Below are 19,144 nucleotides of genomic sequence, written 5' to 3' on the forward strand. Positions count from 1 at the left end.
GTAAGGCAGGACAGCAGCGGGGCTACAGAGGACTGCCCGGTTGCAACCCTGGGGGTGGGGGAGGGGGGTAGTCACTCAGCCGCCAGAGGAAGCCCCTCCCCCCCACACACATACTCTGGGGACCTGTGGTCTGTGGGACTGCCCTCCCAGCCTGTGCCTGACTCCTCTCCCCTCACTGGAAGGCTCCGCACGACCCTGCAGCCGCAAATGCTCAGAAGGACCCGGCGAAGCCCCCTCCTGTCCTGGGTCCCGTCTCCAGTCTGGTCCACTTACTTCTCTTCCCTTGATTCTCACCCCTTGGGTGGGGCCCAGGCAATGGCACTCTTCAGAAGCTCCCAAAGGTGAGAGGCACAGCCCTAGCACCAGTGAGGACCAGAGGGCTTCCTGCCACCCACTCACGGGCACTGCCCACCCCCCACATCCTGAACTTCCTGTTTATTGAGTGAAAGGCAAGTACTGAGGCAGCCAGGGGCCACCCGCTCTCTCCCACTGCCTCTGGGGCCTTCCAGCTGAAAAATTGCACCTGCTAAGTCCCCCAACCCGCCTCCTCGGGGGCCCCTCTGCCCCAGAATCCAACCTACCCCAAGAACTGCAAGGAGGCGTTGGCTCTGAGCCCCTCAGCCAGCACCTGGGCTCCCGAGGCAGTGATGTGGTTATTGCCCAGCCTGGAAAAGAAGGCAGGGAGGCTGAAGGAGTGCAGGACGGACGTGGGGGTGTTAGTGCCCAGAAGCACCCGGGGCTGGTGGAGGAAGTGTGTCCCAGACACAGAAACGTGGAGAAAAGCTTTGAGGACCTCTCTGCTGGATACGGCAGCCCGACTTCTTCCTGCCTGTCGAGCAGACTCCCCGGGTGCTAGTCTATTCCTGCTTGGCCAACCTTACTCAACCGTGACTCCCGCTAGTTCATTCTCCAGCTGCAAAGGGGAAAAAGTGGGGGGAAACCTGTTTTGCAAAGCAGTGTGACAGGTATGGGCAGGAGGCACTATTGTCAGCTGTCCTAGGAGGTGGTTTCCCCAAGGGAGGGAGGGTGACTCACTGTCACACCTTTTCCTCCTGTCTCAGCCACCAGCTGGTGCCAGACTCCATGCCCCCTGCAGCTTTCCTGGGTCCCTTGTTGCTGCAGGTGGCTTTCACCTGTTCCGCCCAAGCTGCTGGGAAAGGGCAAGGGATTCTGCTGGGGGGTTAGGGGATTGGAGGAGGGAGGGTTCAGCCGTATCCAGATACCTCAGAGAACTTTGGAGAGGTCCCCAGAACTCTTACTCACGACCCCAGGCTTCCTGGAATTAATAACACACTTTTCCTCTTTTTAGAGAACTTTCACGCCCTTGAAGCCACTCTGGCTGACAACTACCCTGCAGAGCAGGCATTATTATCCTCTTTGAGAAGGGGCAGGGTGCCCTCCCACACCTCTGACCACAGGCTGCTGTGCCGGGAAATTCAAGGTCGCTTCCCACAGGCTGCTGCCAGCCAGTGACTGGGAAACACAAGACTCTGCTGGGCAAATCTGGCTGGAGGACTCCCCCACAGCCTTCTGTGCTCTCAGAACTGCCCCAAGGTCTAGAGGCTTCCTCCCAGCCTTCCTTCCTTCCCTCTCCCCGTCTCTCAGGGTCAGACTTGCGCTGTAGTGAGCTGACTCTCCCAGCCTCCCCCAGCCCCCTTCCCTGTTTCCCCTCGGAGGCATTTTTCCCAACAAATAGTTCCGCATCTAATCCCTTCTGGGAGGGCTGAACTACCGTAGGATAAACACGCTGAGAATTTACATGATTACCCACCACCTTTTAGCCACTAAGCTCCCTCCATAAAGCACTGACCATATCACGCCAGCTTTCTATGTATCCTAACTCATTTAACCGTTACAACAACCTAGGAGGAAGCTGTAATTATTATCTACATTTCACAGAAAGGGAAACAGAGTCACAGAGACATTGGGCTGACCCAAGGTCACATAGCAAATGAGGATTCAAATCTCAGGGATCCTAGATCCAAACCTCAGTTGGTCTGGCCCCAGAACCCCATGCTCTCTCAACTATTCTGCTATACCAGCCCAAAACCCAGGCTTCAAATTCTGAGCATAGTACCTTCCCACTACCCCACAGCCTTCCCTGGGGGATAGGCCAGCCTCCCACTCTGGCCACAGCCGCTCTCAGCATCCTGAGTCTGGGGGAGCAGGTGGTAGCAACAGAAGAGAGTCCTTTGTGGGGAGCCCGGGCGACCAAATCTTGACTTGGGCTCAGGCCATGATCTCGCAGTTCGTGAGTTCAAGCCCCATATCAGGCTCTGTGCTGACAGCGCGTAACCTGCTTGGGATTCTGTCTCCCTCTCTCTCTGCCCCTCCCCTGCTCGCTCTCTTTCTCTCAAAAGGAATTAAATTTTAAAAAGTTAAAACAAAAAGAAGAAGAGAGTCCTTTGTACAGAACAGCGCCACTGGGGCTGGCTTCAACAGCCCTGCCTGAGACTGGGCCACATGGTTAGTAATTTCAACATGGAGGCTTCGAACCCCAAACCCAGCCCAGCAGGTACGAAGAATGGACAAAAGCGATGGTTTACTTTGTCTTCTTTTACTGCCACATAAATCCAGGAAGCAAGAGGACCCCAGGGAGAAAGAGAAGCCAGGCTGACCCGGGGACCAGCAGGAGAGGTGACTGAATGGTGTCAGATGGGAGAGAGATCCCCACTGAGCCAGGAAGGTCAGGAGCAGCAGAAAGGCAGACATCAAAGACTGAAGCGCAAAGCCGGCACCCACCGAGCTGGGCAAGGACCTTCTGAGAGCTTTTCAGCAACTGGCTGTCACAGCTGTGGTGGCAGGTGACTCCACGTGCCTCCCCCCGCAACACGTGCTCAATGAACACCAGGGAACCCGGTAACCCCAGACAGTTTGTGACACTCTTAGACACAGGGAAGGAAAGGGTCCCAGAAACCGTCTTCAGCCCTGGGGGGCCAAAGGTCAAAGGGCAGGCAGCCCTCAGCAGAGCCAATCCTGGGTTTGCTGGGGAGGTCACAGCATTAGCGAAACCCTGTTCAAAGGAGACACTGCCCCTGATTCAGTCAGCAGATCACGAGCCCAGTAGGGGCCGAACCAGGGCCAGGACCAGACCGAACTGACTCAGCTCTGAAGAAGAAAAGCAATTTCCACAGAATAGGAAAGCCCTGGGCTCACCTCAAAGCCAAGAAGTTCTGCCTGCACGCAAGGAGCCTTGCCACGGAGTGTGCACAGCCATCGGTCAGTTTGTTGTTGAAGAGACTGGAACGTTCCAAAGGAGAGGAGACATGGAGACCTAGCACAGCAGTCAGGGACCACCCCAAGCCCAGGGTAGCCCGTTCCCGTGACCCAGGAGTCACCTGCACCCTCCAAATATGCCAACACCCTCACCGCAGCTCACGGCTGCTGCCCAAACGGCACGACCCGGAGCGTGGCCAGGGACACGATGTCCACCACTCGAGCCCGACTTACGCTAACTTCTGCAGCTGCTCACAGTGAAGAGCATGTTCGACGAGCTTGCAGATGCCTCGGTCTGAGATATTGTTATCTCGCAAGCTAAGAAAAAAAGACAAATAGATTTGGAAAATGGAGCTGATAAAAGAGAAATAAACAAGACCCCAAAAGAGACTTCTGCTCATGCCCAAAGTGCCAGCATCTGTGTTTCTGGGAAACACCGCAAGGGCTGAGCACCCCAAGAAAGAGGAGACGCCCCCGTCCCTGGTCAGGGTGCTGACGTCATGCACCATGTGGGGGACTGCTCAGGAGGTGGGGCCCCAGAGCTCCTGCTAAAGAACGCTGGAGTCCCAGCGGGTCACTGGAGTCCTAGGCTGAGGCACTGTTTCTATGCTTGTAAAACAGAAATGATCACCATAGCAGCCTCACAGAAGGTTCCTAGGTGGGAGGGTGTGTTGGGAACTAGCCAGGCCACCCTGGGGGTGACGGTGGGTACCAGACGGCAGACCAGTCAGACAAGAGTGGCCAAGACTCTGGAAAACCAGCAAGTGAGCCGTGGTTAGGGAGGCCCTGCCGTCCAGCACTTCACCCCAGTGACATCACTCCTGTCGTCAGACCCTGCCCAGAAAGCCCCCTCTGACACTCCTCTCGGGGTGGCACCCCCAAACTCACCTGATCACAAGATCTTCAGAAAGCATCCCTAAAATACAGACTCTGGGGCCCCTCCCCTGGAGCTGGCAATTCTGGGAGTGGAGGTGGGGTGGGGGGTTGGGGCCCAGGGATCTGTGTATATTAACAACCGTGCCTAGGATTCTTCATCCTCGGGCAGATCTGGGAGACCCTGACTTAAAGGCTAACAGCTTGGGGATCTGGAATCTTCCCTCCGTGGAAACTCTCATCCTCAGCAGCCACTTACTAGCTATTTGCTGTAAAAAAAAAAAGGGGGGCGGGGGGAGATGGTATTCCCAGCCTCACCTGGCTGAGAGAGGATTTAAAGAGACAGCACACACAAAGCCCTGTGAGTGCCTGGCACAGGCAGAAGGTAGCTGTAATCATGGCTGCTCGCACGCATGGGGCATCTGATGTGCCAGCACCGACCCAAGCGCTTCCCAATAGTAAAGGTGTTTAATCCTCACAAAAGCCCACGACGTAGGTACCATTATGATGTCCGTTAGAGGGAAGGCAGTTGAGGCACAGACACGTGAAGTGACTTTGCCAAGGTTGCACAGCACCTAAAGGATCTGGGCCCCAGGCGGTCTGGCTCTAAAGCCCACCGTTAAGCAGGACCTTGTACGCCTCTGTCCCAAGGCCCCCTGTGGGCTCCTAGAGCCGTGATTTCCAGGCTGCAGTTTGTGACCCGTTGGTGGGCACGAAACCAACTTCAAAGGTCCTGAGCGGCGTTTTGAAAAGAGGAAAAGAATGAAAGACTGCAGCGTGCATCAGAGTTCACACGGGAAAGTCATTCTGTGAAGTTTTTGTTTCAGGTTTGGACGCCTGTGCATCTAAAGGTGCATTCGCACCTTCTCTCTCACTGTAGGTCACAGCCAAAACATTTTGAAAGCCAGAACCCTAGAGTCAGATCCAGGGCCTAAAGAAAGCTATATGGGGGCACTTTGTAGACAGGCTTCCTGGAGGCTGAGGGTTTGTTTCTGTTGGCATGGAAACATTTCAAGTGGGAGAGATACAGTATGGCTCTGGGGGAGAGGAGCACCTCCTCGCCAGCCTCTGTCTCTGTCTCTGTCTGTCTCTCTGTCTCTCTGTCTCTCTGTCTCTCTGTCTCTCTGTCTCTCTCTCTCTCTCACACACACACACACACACACACATAGGAAATACCTGGCCTCCAGATCATTTCCCCTCCCACATAATGCTGGCAATTTCTGTGTGGAGAGTAAAGAGCAGTAGAACTTAGTCAAGGTCTTTTATTGCTCATGGAAAATCAAGCTGGTTCCCACAGACCAGCTGTTTTCACAGGGTGGCTCTGGACTCCTTGGAGCAGTATCACCAGGGATGTCAGTTAGAAAACATAGATCCCTGGCCGCAACCCCCCCCCCCCCCCGACCAAGGGAGCGAGAATCGCTGGGGGTAGGCTTCCGAATCTGCATTTCTACATGCTTCTCTGCACCTCTAGGCTGAGCATGGTTACCAGACCATCCTCATTTTCCTCCGAAAATGGAGAGAGACCTCTAGCGCCCCCTCAGCCCTTGGACACATCCTGGGAGTGGCATGGCTTTCCTGAGGAGAGAGGATCCATTCATTCTAGGAATGGACTGGTCTAGAAGGATCATCCCAGCCAGCGGTTCCTGACCTCCCGGGGCTCGAGGACCCCTTTGAGAACTATGGGCTCATTATCCACAAGAATGGACTCGTAATTCTATCAGGTAAATGACTCCCACAGATGGGTCTCGGACTTCTTGAGTGAAAATATGGCGGTTCCTCCTTCCTGGGGAGATCGAGTATTGTGCTGGCCATCTTTCCATTTCCCTAGCCAGATCCGCTTTCCTCTTTCTATCTGGCTCTCGGTCCTGAGGGGCTGATGCCCATGGACTACAGCAGCAGGCACCCTGTGTTGGCCTCCCGTCTGGGGGTCAAGGCAAGAACAAGAAGGGGAGGAAGAGCCAGGGTTTATTCCCCCAGACCCCACCCTTCCAGCTTTCTGTAGCCTCAGTTTCTATCAGGCAGCCTTCTCCACACCTCTCCCCCAGTCCCCACCCCCACCGCCACAGTCACTGGCCCCAGGACCCTGCACTTTCCCTTCCTAACTGCTGCCCAGTCCCTTCTAAACAGTCCGCAAACCACCCAATTTCAATGTGTCATCTGTTTCCTCCTGATATATTCACAACATACATTACCTATAATGCACACGTGAGCTGCATAAAATATGCTAACATTATATTATTATTACATTATGCGAACAAACTTATGACCGTGGTCCCTATGGAAAGGATAACACAGGCCACCCTACAATTTCTAAGAGATATCCATATGTTTGCTCCAAAGAGAAAAAAAAAAGTCTTAATGCCGTAGCCCAGAGAAAGTAGGCCATCGTAATATATTCAAGGAGAGGCTTGTCCCTTGCTTCGGGGCAAATAAAGTCACCTGGGATAGACCAAAAGCCCTGGAAGGCTGTGAGTCGATTTTAACTTGAAGCTACCTTCTGCTTTTTCAGCGGGTTTAAACAGGGCGCAGGACATCCCCTTTCAAGGACGGAAGGGAAGTGGGGGAGTCTGCAGAACGCTGGCCACGAGACCCGGGCATGCCCTCTGCTCTCACCTGGCCCACGGGTGCTGGAACAGACATTCCCAAGGGGGAAAGCTCACGCCCTCAGAGGGGGCAGGGGGAGGGTGCTGGGAGCAGTATGGGTGGTGGCGAAAATCTCATCTGGGCCCTGCACAGCATGCGGGCTACGAGGGCAGGTGGCAGTCCGTGGCCACTTTCCAGCTCTCGGATCCTGAAATCCTCATCTCATTGGGATTTTAAAATCTCTCGTGGGGCACAAGTCACCTCTAAATTTCGGCTCGTTCCTAGTACAGACACTTAGCACACAAAACTTTGCACATCACTTCAAGGTTCTCATGGAGCCCCTGAACGCTGTCCATAGATAGGCTGCTTGTGGGGAGCACAGACCTGTCCCCGGAAAGGTGTGATCTGTGAACCCCAGCTCTACCATTTCCTGGGTCACTCGAGACCAGTCACTTTGCTTCTCTGAGCCTCGATTTGAGGATAATGGGGAGCGTCTGGGTGGCTCAGGGGGTTGAGCATCCAACTTCAGGTTAGGTCACGATCTCACAGTTCGTGAGCTTGCGTCTTGGATCACACAGCCTGCTTCAGACCCTCTATCCGTCCCCCGCTCACGCTCTCTCTCTCTCTCTCAAAAATTAGTAAACATTAAAAAATTTTGAGGATAAGGGGGATAATAACGTCCCTGCCTACAGCCCAGGGTGGTCACGGAGATTAAAGGAATTAATTCCAGGAAGCGTGTAACACAGTGCCTGACACCCAGGACATTCAATAAGCACGGCTGTCGTTCTCCTACGTTGTAAGGAAGGCTCGGACCGGGGAAGGGGCTGGGCTGGGGGTTGCACAGAAGGGGTGGCGAGACTGGCGCTGGGCCCCGACTCCTGGGTCCCAGCCCGGTGCTCCCACACCGGCATCTCCAGGGTGGCATCCCTTCCCCCCCCCTCCCCCCGCCAACCCGTGCACAGCGGGCAGCGCCCAGCAACACTCACTAAAGAGCCTTGCACACGTGGAGACAAGGCAGCAGCTGCTCCACACCAACGTCACCTACAGAGTTGTGGTCCAGCTGCAGGGCCACGGGCCGCCGCAGGTGTCGCAGCACAAACGCCAGGGCGGCACATTCCGCGGGGCCCACGCCGCAAAAAGTCAGCTTGAGGTGCCCGACCTTCAGGCCTCGCACGGCCTCCCGCGCCAGTCGCTCCTCCTGCATCTCGTACAGGCTGCGGCTGAGCCAGACGAACCCGGGCATGGCGTGCATGCTCTTGGCCTCCCCGGGCACGGCCGGGGGGATGGCATGAAAGTGCTTGTGGAGGCTGCGCGACAGACACCACCGGGCGCAGACCCGGCGCCGGAGCAGGGCCTTCTCAGACGCCTGGCCCTCGGCCAGCAGGCCCCTGTGCTCCCGGGACAGCAGCCCCGCCAGGAAGGCCGCCGTGATCTGGAGGTTGTGCGGCTCGGCCTCCTGGAGCAACGCCGCCATGCCGCCCTCCTCGCGCCCCGGGCGCCGCACGCACGCCACGGGCAGCAGCCTGGCCAGGAGCGAGCCGCCCGGCGTGTGACAGCGGAAGAGGCGTCTGAGCGAGGACGGTGGCACGTCGGCGCTGAGCACGAGGTAGAAGGCGGCGAAGAAGCACTGGAAGGTGATGTGCAGGAATTCCAGGGGGGCGACGCTCCCGGGCGCGACGCTCTTGGCACGCACCAGGAAGCCGAGAGAGACGTCGTCGCCGTCGACGTGTGCCGCCTGGAGCTGCCTGGAGGAGAACACGTAGCAGCACGTGCCCAGGCCCCAGAGGGCCAGCCAGCCGAGGTGCAGAAGGGCGGGGAGCCTGCCTCGAAGCAGCCCGGGCCCCGGGCTGCGGGGCGCCGCGTCGGGCGGGGAGGCGCGCAGCAGAAAATGCTGCACGATCAGCAGGTACATACCCGTGGTGGTCCTTGGGGACCCCCCGCCCGGCAGCAACAGTTCCTGGTGGCATTTGGACACCATCCACGTGATGACGGGAAGGTGGCACAAGCCGTGCAGGGCTGAGGTCGCTCTGAGCATGCGGATGAGGCGGTCGGCCACCCCAGGCTCGCGGTGGCGCTTCCTCAGGTACAGTTCGATGCCCTCTTCCGAGAAGCCCTTCAGGTTGAGTTCCACGCGCAGGTACTTCCTGAGGAGAGCCGACACCGCGTCCGGACGGCTGGTCAACACCTTGCGGGCGTTCTTCAGCAGGTTGCCCTGCAGTAGGTTGAACAGCAGATTCTGGACCGACGTGGGGTCGGTCGGAGAGCAGTGGCGCTCGCCGCGATCTGTGAACCTGAACCTGAACTCGTCGAAGCCGTCGAAGGTTAAGAGGACGTGGTTGGGGTGGTCAAGGAGGAACTGGAAGACGTCCTGGCGGCCGACGTCTGGCCAACAGCAGTGTTCAAAGAGCAGCGTCTGCACGGACAGCGGCTTTGCCACGCGCTGCAGCTGCCGGCAGCTGAATGGGAAGACGAAGAGGAATTCCCGGAAGTGGCGCCCCGTGGCCCACAGCAAGTGCACCCGCTGCAGCAAAGTGCTCTTGCCACTGCCCGCCTCGCCCACCACCAGCACGGTGTCAGCGTCCTCGTTGAGGTGGCCACAGGTGCTGAAGAGTTCCTCCAGGCCCAGGGTGGCGGCGCTTTTCGGTGGGGGGCCGGCCACGCCCAGCTCTGTCCGGATTTCCAGAACATTCTCTGTGTATACTTCCTCCAGGCAAAGATTGTCTGCCCCATCATAGGTGCTCAGGAAACGAGACTGAGCAGATAGCGTGGTCCTCAGCTTGGCCATGTACTTCTCACACGCGGCATCTGGAAGAAGAGGCAAATGAGGCAGGCTGGTGGGGAAGACGCCATCTGACAGAGCAGGTGCATGGGGGAATGTGATGTTCTGCGTGGAGACACTAGCCGGCGCGGGCCAGTCCTGGCTGTCCCCTTGCAAGCTACGGGCTTTGATAATAGTCACATAACCTTCCTTAACCTGGGTCTCCCCCCCTGTGAAGGAGGAAAATGGTGGTCCCTACCTTATAGGGTTTACATGGACCAATTAAGATAATTCAAGCCAAGTGCTTCCATTCAGTGTCCAACACAAAATGCTCAAAGGATATTAGCAAGTGGTATTATTATTACTGACATCGGGAAGATCTGTAGATTAGAAGGAGCATTGGGCTGGGATCAGAAGACAGGCATTCCAATGCCTATCCCGCCATACTGGTCAGATAGCCTTCACCACTCAACCTCGGTTGTGTCTTTCTAAAGACAAACGGTGTAAGAGCCTAGGAGCACAGTTTCTAAAGTCAGATACACCTGACTTTGAAAGCTGGGTCCACCATTAGCTTGCACAAGCCACTCAACCTTTCTGGCCTCAGTATACTTATCCCCCGAATTAGGGACAATCCACACCTTGAAGGATTGTTACAGGAGGAAATGAGATAAAATAGTTTGGAAGAATGTCTGACGTATGACAAATTCTCAATAGATGGTACTTATTATCATTATTACTAAAGGATTTGGTAGGCACACCAGCAGCACCCATGTCCTAATCCGTATGATCTATGAGCACGTTACTGGACTTGCTAAAAAGGGACTAGCCAGAGAGGCACCTGGGTGGCTCAGTCTGTTGGGCGTCCGACTTCAGCTTGGGTCACGGTCTCACGGTTCGTGGGTTTGAGCCCCACATCGGGCTCTGTGCTGACAGCTCAGAGCCTGGAGCTTTCTTCAGATTCTGGGTCTCCCTCTTTCTCTGCTCACCCCCCCCCCCCATCATGCTCTGTATCTCTCTCTCTCTCTCAAAAATAAATAAACATTAATTTTTTTAATTTTTTTTTTAACATTTATTTGTTGTTGAGACAGAGAGAGAGAGTATGAACAGGGGAGGGTCAGAGAAAGAGGGAGACACAGAATCTGAAATAGGCTCCAGGCTCTGAGCTGTCAGCACAGAGCCCGACGCGGGGCTCGAACCCACGGACCGCGAGATCATGACCTGAGCTGAAGTCAGACGCTTAACCGACTGAGCCACCCAGGTGCCCCTAATTTTTTTTTTAATAATAAAAAAAAGGGACTAGCCGGGGGCGCCTGGGTAGCTCAGTTGGTTGAGCGTCCAACTCTTGATTTCAGCTCGGCTCATGATCCCAGAGTCATGGGATGGGGCCCTGCTAAGCATGGAGCCTGCCTGAGATATTCTCTCTCTCCCCCACTCTCTCTCTCTCTCTCAAATAAAAACATAAATTAAAACAAATCAAATTAAATTTAAGAAGGACTCGATAAATGTGACTGAACCAAAGACACCGAGATGGGGAGATTATCCTGGATGATCCAAGTGGACCTGACACTGAATGGTCTCGGCGTCACTAGGGTGCCCGGGTCAAGCATGTGGACGAGATTCTTTAATCAAGACTCACTTCCCCATCTTCTTCGCGGGCCCTCTACAACACAGGGTGTGCCCACAGGACTGCTGCTTTATTATCCCAGTAGCCAATGCGAACAAACCACTTCCTGTGTCAGGGGGTAGTTCCCTTTCAGGGAATGAGGAAGTGCTGGTCCAGAGGCCCCAGGGTGGGGGGACCTTAGAGCATCATGGCCTCACTGCTCCCAACCAAATACTGGCCCATTTGTTCTCAACTCAGAAGGGAACAAGAAATTCTCACAGAGCACCCTTGGAATACCAAAGCTGTATTTATGCATCCGAAGGAGATGCCCTGTGTTTGTGTCTCCTCTTCTGCTCCCAGAGCTGATGATTATCACCGCTCTTAATGTCCTCTGGATATACCAGGAGCCCCGAACGGATACCAGAAGATATACACCTTTTTCTCTAATATCCTGATTTCTTTTTTTTTTTTTTTTAATGTTTATTTTTGGAAGAGAGAGAGACAGAGCGCAAACAGGGGAGGGTCAGAGGAAGAGGGAGATCCAGAACCTAAAGCAGGCTCCAGGCTCTGAGCTGTCAGCACAGAGCCCAACACGGGGCTCGAACCCAAGAACTGTGAGATCGTGACCTGAGCCGAAGTCGGATGCTCAACTGACTGAGCCACCCTCTAATACCCTGATTTCTAAGGCAGGTTTTCCAGCCACCAACAATATAAAATTCTCCAGGGGGAGAAAGGAAAAAAAAAAAAAAAGGTATCTCTCATTTGAAACCCAAATACATGTCCATCATCAACTTCGGAATTGTCACCCTGGGGGATCTTGCACCATGTCATAGTGGTAAAACGCATGAAAGCCAGCTGTGCTTGATGATGTCAATGGCACTCATTAACCAAGGGCCAGTCGGGGCACTGTGCTCCCCAGCCCGTCACTCGCCCGGGAGGACGCCTGAGCTGTTGCAGCTGAGTTATCTGAGCCCCTCCCGTTCCAGAGATGGGTCGGTGAACCGTGTGCAATGAGAGATACCACATTATCTAAATCCACTCGGTCCTGGGGTTTCTGATAGTGACTGCAGAAATCAAGAGATAACAGCCCTATCTCAAAAGTGTCTCCTTTTCAGTGCAGATAATAAGTTTGGCCAGTATGGGACACCTGTTTTTAGCTTCAACGCGTGGTAGCTCCAGTTTTCACGGTGCAGCTCATGAATAAAAGCTAACCCTAGTATTACACATGGGAACCCTTTCGATCTTCCCACTAGCCCGGTGAGTCGGTGGTGGTGTTATCCTTGAAATCAGGAAACTGAGCCTGAGGGAGGCCTGCACAGCCAGTGAGTAGAAATCTAACGGATGTCTCGCTCTGGAGTTTTGCTCTTAACCTTCAATCTGTACAGCCTTTCTTTCCCTTTCTGATGAACTGAGAAGAACATATACATACCACCGAAAGGCAGGGCCACCGGGACTGGCAATTCCTGAACATGTCGTAGAAGGAAGGCGGCCAACCCATTCGCCTTCACGGTCGCAAGATCCAGCAGCCTTCTTGCCTGTGGGGAAAGCAAAAGTCGGTGTCTTTCCAGAAAGCCTACGGACGGGTGTGTGAAGGTTTCCGCAGATTACTCCAATTTCATAGATGTCTCTCCCCCCACCACAATAAAAGGCCAGTAAAACAGCCACAACAGTGAGACACGGTATTACGTGGCAGAGTGAACACACAGCCAATCTGGCCCCGAATAAGAGTGAATAACATAAAAAAAGGAAAGGAAAAAAAAAAAAGACATAAATCTATAAACCTGCAAGGATAGGAAAAACAGTTCTGGAAGCTGCAAATCATTTGGAAGAGAGGCGATTTCATGGAGCCCTGAGGCTTGAAATCCCATCTCTGAGTACGACCTCCCACATTTTCATCGCCAACCTGAACTGCTCCCCTGAACCTTCGCTGGGCACATCTCAAACTACCTACCTGCTGTCTCCACTTACATGTTCCATAAACACCTCCGGCTTAACATACCCAAAACAAAACCCCTAATCTACACCCACCCCCACACCTACAGGTGCAACTCTGTAACTCTGAACCCTCGGACACATTCTACTTCTCTTCCACAGCCCATATCACCTCCCAGGATGTTCTGCCATTTCCTCCTTTTGCTTATTGCCCGTCTCCCTGCACTGGAATGTGAGTATTTCCAGGACAAGGGTTTTTGTCTGTTTTGTTCACCGATGTATCCTCAACACCTAGAACAGTGCTGGCACAGAGCACGCACTTAAGGACTTGCCAAATGAATAAATAGTAATAGACTTAGAAGAGCCTGGAAGGCCAAATCCTCATCCAACAACGGACAGGTTGAAAAGCACACAATGTACATCTCAGAATCTATAAAGGTCTCTGGAATTAAAAGCATCAGGTACAGGGGACACCTGGGTGGCTCAGTCGGTTAAGCATCTGACTTTTGATTTTGGATCAGGTCGTGATCTCGCAGTTTGCGAGTTCCAGCCCCGCGTAAGGCTCTGCACTGGCAGGGTGGAGCTTGCTTGGGATTTTTTCTCCCTCTCTTTCTGCCCCTTCCCTGCTTGCTATCTCTCTGTCAAAAAATAAAAAATAAAAAGAAATAAATGACGAACTTTAAAAAATCTTTTCATGTAAAAAAAAAAAAGCATCAGTTACCTTGAGAACCAAAGGAAATGGTCAAATTAAGGAGGGCTAAGTCAAAGTGGTTTATAAAACAGATCTCCAATTTCCTTTACCCACTCCAAGTCAACAGCAACCGTCCCTGCCCTGCCATGGCAAAGTGCGGAGATTTACATTCTGGAAAGGCTCAAACAGGGTCCTTGGACTGGGAGGCACCAGGTACAATAATGGAAGTGGGTGTCATACCCTAAATGAAGGTTTAAATGACCACGTGCAAAATGAGTATTGAATGTTGATACCTCTCCCCAACACTATAACCACCCAGCCCTCAGCCCTCTTACTCACTGGGTTCCCACAACTCTGGTGGTCAGACCTTAACTTCCAGGCAGGAGGTCTGTGACGTCTACACTGGTAACTTGACCAACCTAGGGGGAAAGGTCTCAAGATACAAATAGAACCACTTCCCAAAATGTCTACAGTGAAACTCAAGGTAGACAAGTATCACCTGCAGGCTCTGAGTTTCCAGTAAGTTTTAGAGAGTCTATTCCAGTCATGAGAAGACAACTAAGGATCATCATATGCCCAAAGAAAGCATCTAATATGGGAGACTGAGCCCAAATAAGTGGAGAAGGGAAAAGCAACTTGTAGGATAAAAAGGTTATGCAGGGTGAAAAAATAAAATCTGCCCCCCCCAAAACAAACAAACAATGACAATAACAACAACACCAAAAAAACCACACCGTATCATTATGATCCTTAAGTAAGACAAGAAATTGCATCCATAAAACAAAAACAGGATGCTATAATAAGAAACATTTTTAAATAGCTCTTGGAAATTAAAAGTGATAGCAAAAATGAAAAATGCAAGGTTTTAAAGATAAGTTGAAGATATCATAGGGGAAGTAGTACAAAAGGACACAGAGATGGAAAACAGAAAAGAAGGAGAAGAAAATTAGGGGATCAGTCCAGGAGTCCTAAAATTCAAATAGTAGTTCCATAAAGAGAGAAGAGAGAAAACAGAAAGAAATCACCAATGAAGTAACCAAGAAAATTTTCCAGACAATAAAGATATGAGTTTTCGGTTCAAAGTGCCCCTTGAGTGTCCAGCACAATGGAAAAACACTAAGGCCCATCATTGTGAAATTTCAGAATGTTAAGGGCCAAAAGAAAATTTTACGTGCTTCCAGAACGAGTTATAAAATAGTTTTGGAATTCTAGCAATTCTTCTCTGGAAGACAGCAGATAAGGGAGTAATCATCTCCAAATTCTGAAGAAAAATGATGACCAACCCAGAATTCTATACCCAGCCAAATTACTGACCAAATATGAGGAAAGTCAGCGATATAGAAGAGCTTAAAATTTAACTCCTATATACTCATTTTAAAGCAGAGGTGAGACCTGATCTCCCAGAATAGAACAAACCATGAAAAGGAAGACATAGTAATCAGGATTTAGGAAAACCCACACAAGAGGACCATAAAGGGAGATCTTGGGATGACAGCTCTGCACCGTAAGCAGAAGACCACTAGTCGAGGAAGATTGGAGCAGTGTGACTTAAAACTCAGACGTGTTGAGGGTAATTATATCCTAAATGTCCAGGCAGGCCTGGCTCTAATCCTTATCTATATTTGGCGTGTCTGCGTCACAGGCTAATATCATTCTTTCTCTCGCCCCCTGTTGCCTGGGTCAGCTGAGGACACCCATATCACCCCACAGAAGTGTTTGGCCTGGCCCTATTCCTGGGAGCTGGAAGAGCCTTTGACAAGCTTACAACTGAACACACAGAGAGCCCACTTCCTCTGACCATATTCCAGCTGGACATCCGGCCCCTGGCTCATATCCGCCCTACCAGATCCTCCAGCTGTAGTGAATCTGTATTTCTCAGGACTCACCCATGACCTTGCCCACTGACTTCTCAGCAGGAGCCCATACAAACTTGAGAAGGTGAAGCCAGACCATGTCCCTGAGACCCTGTTCGGCATCCCTGCTCCTGGGAGCCTGCATCCAAGAAAGCGAGGCAGCACTACCCTTTCCAGACACCACTATGCTTGTGCTTGCTACATGTTTTTCAAAACGAAACACATTGGTTGGAGAATCATTGCATAAGGTGTTAAAACTATAAAGAAAAGCAAAGAATTGATTTAACACAGAAGTCAGGCTGGCAGTTGCGATTGAGGAAAGTACTAGTAACATTCTATGCCTTCGCATGGGTGAATGGGAACATGTTTATACCACCATATAGGGCATTATACGTTTCTCTGCTGGCATGCTACATTTCCCAAGTTAAAGGTGTTGGAATTAATATTGTAAAAGAGTCAAGTGATTCAGTCTGACACCCTGGCCCTAGCCACCTTAGCAGGTGCACGAGTCAGATGGACAGCTGGTATTACAGCCTCAGGTTTGCTAACAACTGTTATGCTCACCTGTGCGAGTTCACCCCACGAAGCCCCATATTTCATGTCAGAGAGTAAAGATCATAAGCTCTGGAGACAGTCAGGCCTGGATTTGAACTCTAGCTGGGCCACTTCTCAAATGGGTAGTTTGGGTAGTAGTGTTCACTGTTAAGAAACAGTATAGCCAACACTACACCCTTGGAAGGTAGCAGTGTGGCTTAGAGACAATAAATATAGAGGCTAAGGACAGTGCCCGGCACATGGTAGGCACTCAGTGAATAGTAGCATTGGGTATTTAAGGATATGGTTCTTTACCTTACATTTTGATTTGTTCCATAGCATTTTTCAGCCCCCAACCTGCAATCTATGACAACCACCTCTTTACAGGAAATTATAAGGTCAGTATATGAGAGTATACAAGGCAGTCCTGGATTGGGGAGATAAGGTTAGTGGGACACACCACAAGAGCCACCCACACTTGTCAGAAATGCAGCCACTGAAGGAAAGCCACCAAGTTCGAGAACAATAGCATTCCAGAGCTCAAAACAGGCTCAGAGAGAACTGGATTCTAAAAACTTCAACCTCAGGCAGCCCAGTCCCTTTGTAAACTCCTACCACCTGCAGATCTCTTGTCAGCTACTCAGCTCCGTCCCAGCCCTCCCTGCTTCTGCTGCCCACAGAGCCCTTTCTTCAGATGGATTCTTGGCTTGTTAAAATGCAGCTTTCTTCTTTCCTAATATCAGTATTTAAGGTTACAAATTTCCTTCTATGTTCTGCTTTCACTGTCCCCCATACATTTTTATAAACCAGGTTCTCATTATTGTTTAGTTCCAAATATTTTCTGATTTCCATTATGATTTCTTCTTTGGCCCATGAGTTCTCCTATTTTCTTTTTTCATCAATCCAATTACCTCCTCTCTTAGTGCCCTGTTTTCTCTAGACCTGAGGCTACCTTCTCTAAACCCCTCAGAGCATCCAGACCAGACCACATTGTTGAACACGCCATCAAAAATGACAAGACACAATTCTTTAACTTCCCGTGTGGGCTGATTTGATCCCCTCAATAGATCACAAAAGACACCAAGGTAGGTGCAACAACTAACATGTCTTCTGTAATCCCCACAGGGCCAGGATCAAGGAGCTAGTACTCAGGGGACAATTGTAGGTTTCATGTGAACTAAAGAGTAACGAGAGGGGACCACATCACATCTGCTCTGTAAATACTCAGCCACCTTGAGCTAGCTTTAAAACAGTCTTGAGGACAGACTGGCTTATCCTGTCAGTCTCAACCACTTACCTAAATGCCAAATACACTTTTTTTAATAGTCAAATAAAAACTAGAAAGTCCCCTAATTCAGCCCATCCTAATGCTGCAATTTAGCTGTAATTCATTCAATAACCCATGTGCTTCGTCAACAAGTATTTATTGAGTGCCTGCTTATCGAGCCCAATAAGATTCAAGAATCTGGCACATAGTAGGCATCTACCTATATTCTGGCCAAATAAATGAATGAATAAATTAACAATGAACAAACGAGTCAAGGTACTCGGTCCAACATGGCACTCGCATGCCACCAAACCCCTTTTCTGGGCATCAATTTTCCAATATATAAAATGGGATGTCAGCTACTGTTCCATCTGTACCACAAGAGCCCTGAGGGTCACTATCTGGGGAAAAGTGTTAAAGAGTTTCCAAGACACTTTTCTGGTCTCGTGGAATGGCATCCTCGGAGGGAGTTGCACCCCAGCTCTGAAGGTCCACGAGCCAATGCAAGTCCGTATCAGAAATCCAACGTGGACATTTAGGCTACATTAGTCCATAGCAGGCTCTTACTAATAATTAACAATTAACTATGAAGTTAAATGGTGTACTAAGTGCAACGTAAAAATTATTAAATACAGATACAATCCAACGAATTTTCATGATCTGTTGAGCTGTTAACTCAAGAGAGCCAAAAAGCATACAAGTACAGAATAGCATTGAGAACAGAGCTGAGAGTAGCCAATGGAAACGAGCAGTGAATCCTCTAGAAACCATTCTAAGCATCATGCAGATGAACTCAGTGACTTCTCCCGAGAGCTTTACTGATGCTTTACAGATGAGGAAAGGAGACAGGGGAGATTAAGGATGGAGAGTCCCCAGAGAGAAGCCCACAGTCACACAAAGCAGGCCCTGAACAACTTTTACCTGCCTGGCTGCCTTGTTAGGGAGCATCCCATCACCTTTCTCCCCAGAGGGCTGACTCCACAAAGGCAACTTAGTCTCGGTGACTAAACACCCTTTTCCTATGAATTCTGATCGCCCAAAACGGAAGTGCCTTACCCGCTGGGATGACGTGAAAACAGGCAGCCTGATTTCATCACATTCATACCGGCTGATGAAACCCCGCTCCTGTGCCAGGTCCAGCACGCCCTCCACGTGGCTGTAGAGTCTCCTGACAATGGCGGGCCGGTGACTCTGCAGGTCATGCGCTGGGTGGGGTGAGTGGGGATCCCAGCGGCAGGAAAGCTCCGGAGCCTGACAGCCGGTCTGGGCCTCCCGGACAGCTGCAATGAGCTGTTCACAGCCCCAAGCACCCTTCTTCCAGACAGTGTCCAGGAGGCGCCTGGCCAACTGGGAGAGGGGCTGGCCCAGGAGGCTGAGGCCCTCGTAGTCTTCCCAGGAGAGGACTTCCCAGGAAAGCAGCCAGTCCAGGATGCTCTCGAAGCCCTCCAGGGACCCCGAGACCAGCAGCCCCACCAGCTGGCTTCTCTGCGCCTGGAGAGCCTCCTGTGTGCACATCTCATAACCTGGGAAGGAGAGTGAGATCAGCACAGGACTCCTCTGGAGGCAGGCAGGGGGCAGTGGAGGGGGCAAGTCGGTCCCACCCCAAGTCCGGAGAGGCCACAGATCTACTCGGATATCACCCAGTCCACACTCTCCATTATACAGATGTACAGACTGGGGCCCAGAGAAGGCAAGAAATTGGTCCAAGGTCCCACAGAGAGTTCGAAGCAGCCAGGAGTTAAATCAAGACCCCTGGTTTCCACATCTGCACTTCCTCCCTGCCTTAAGAAGTTTAGTAAGGCTTGTGCTGATATTATGAGCAATGTTCTCAAGG

At 51.6% G+C, this 19,144-nt stretch overlaps 1 protein-coding gene across 3 annotated transcripts in view; it reads right to left on the reverse strand.

Moving 5' to 3' along the window:
• The window catches only part of NOD2 (nucleotide binding oligomerization domain containing 2), a 37,455-nt gene that overhangs the window by 10,625 nt on the left and 7,686 nt on the right, over window positions 1-19,144 (reverse strand). For all 3 annotated transcript variants that reach the window (XM_053210138.1, XM_027044425.2, XM_027044426.2), the window contains exons 2-7: window positions 18,367-18,833; window positions 12,463-12,568; window positions 7,659-9,477; window positions 3,451-3,534; window positions 3,157-3,240; window positions 582-665 (exon numbers count right to left, since the gene is read on the reverse strand). In XM_053210138.1, coding sequence (XP_053066113.1) covers window positions 582-665; window positions 3,157-3,240; window positions 3,451-3,534; window positions 7,659-9,477; window positions 12,463-12,568; window positions 18,367-18,825 — 2,636 coding nt within the window. In that variant the 5' untranslated portion in view covers window positions 18,826-18,833. The remainder of the gene's footprint in view (window positions 1-581; window positions 666-3,156; window positions 3,241-3,450; window positions 3,535-7,658; window positions 9,478-12,462; window positions 12,569-18,366; window positions 18,834-19,144) is intronic.

Source organism: Acinonyx jubatus, chromosome E2, assembly GCF_027475565.1.
Source record: "Acinonyx jubatus isolate Ajub_Pintada_27869175 chromosome E2, VMU_Ajub_asm_v1.0, whole genome shotgun sequence".
Classification (NCBI taxonomy): Eukaryota; Metazoa; Chordata; class Mammalia; order Carnivora; family Felidae; genus Acinonyx; species Acinonyx jubatus.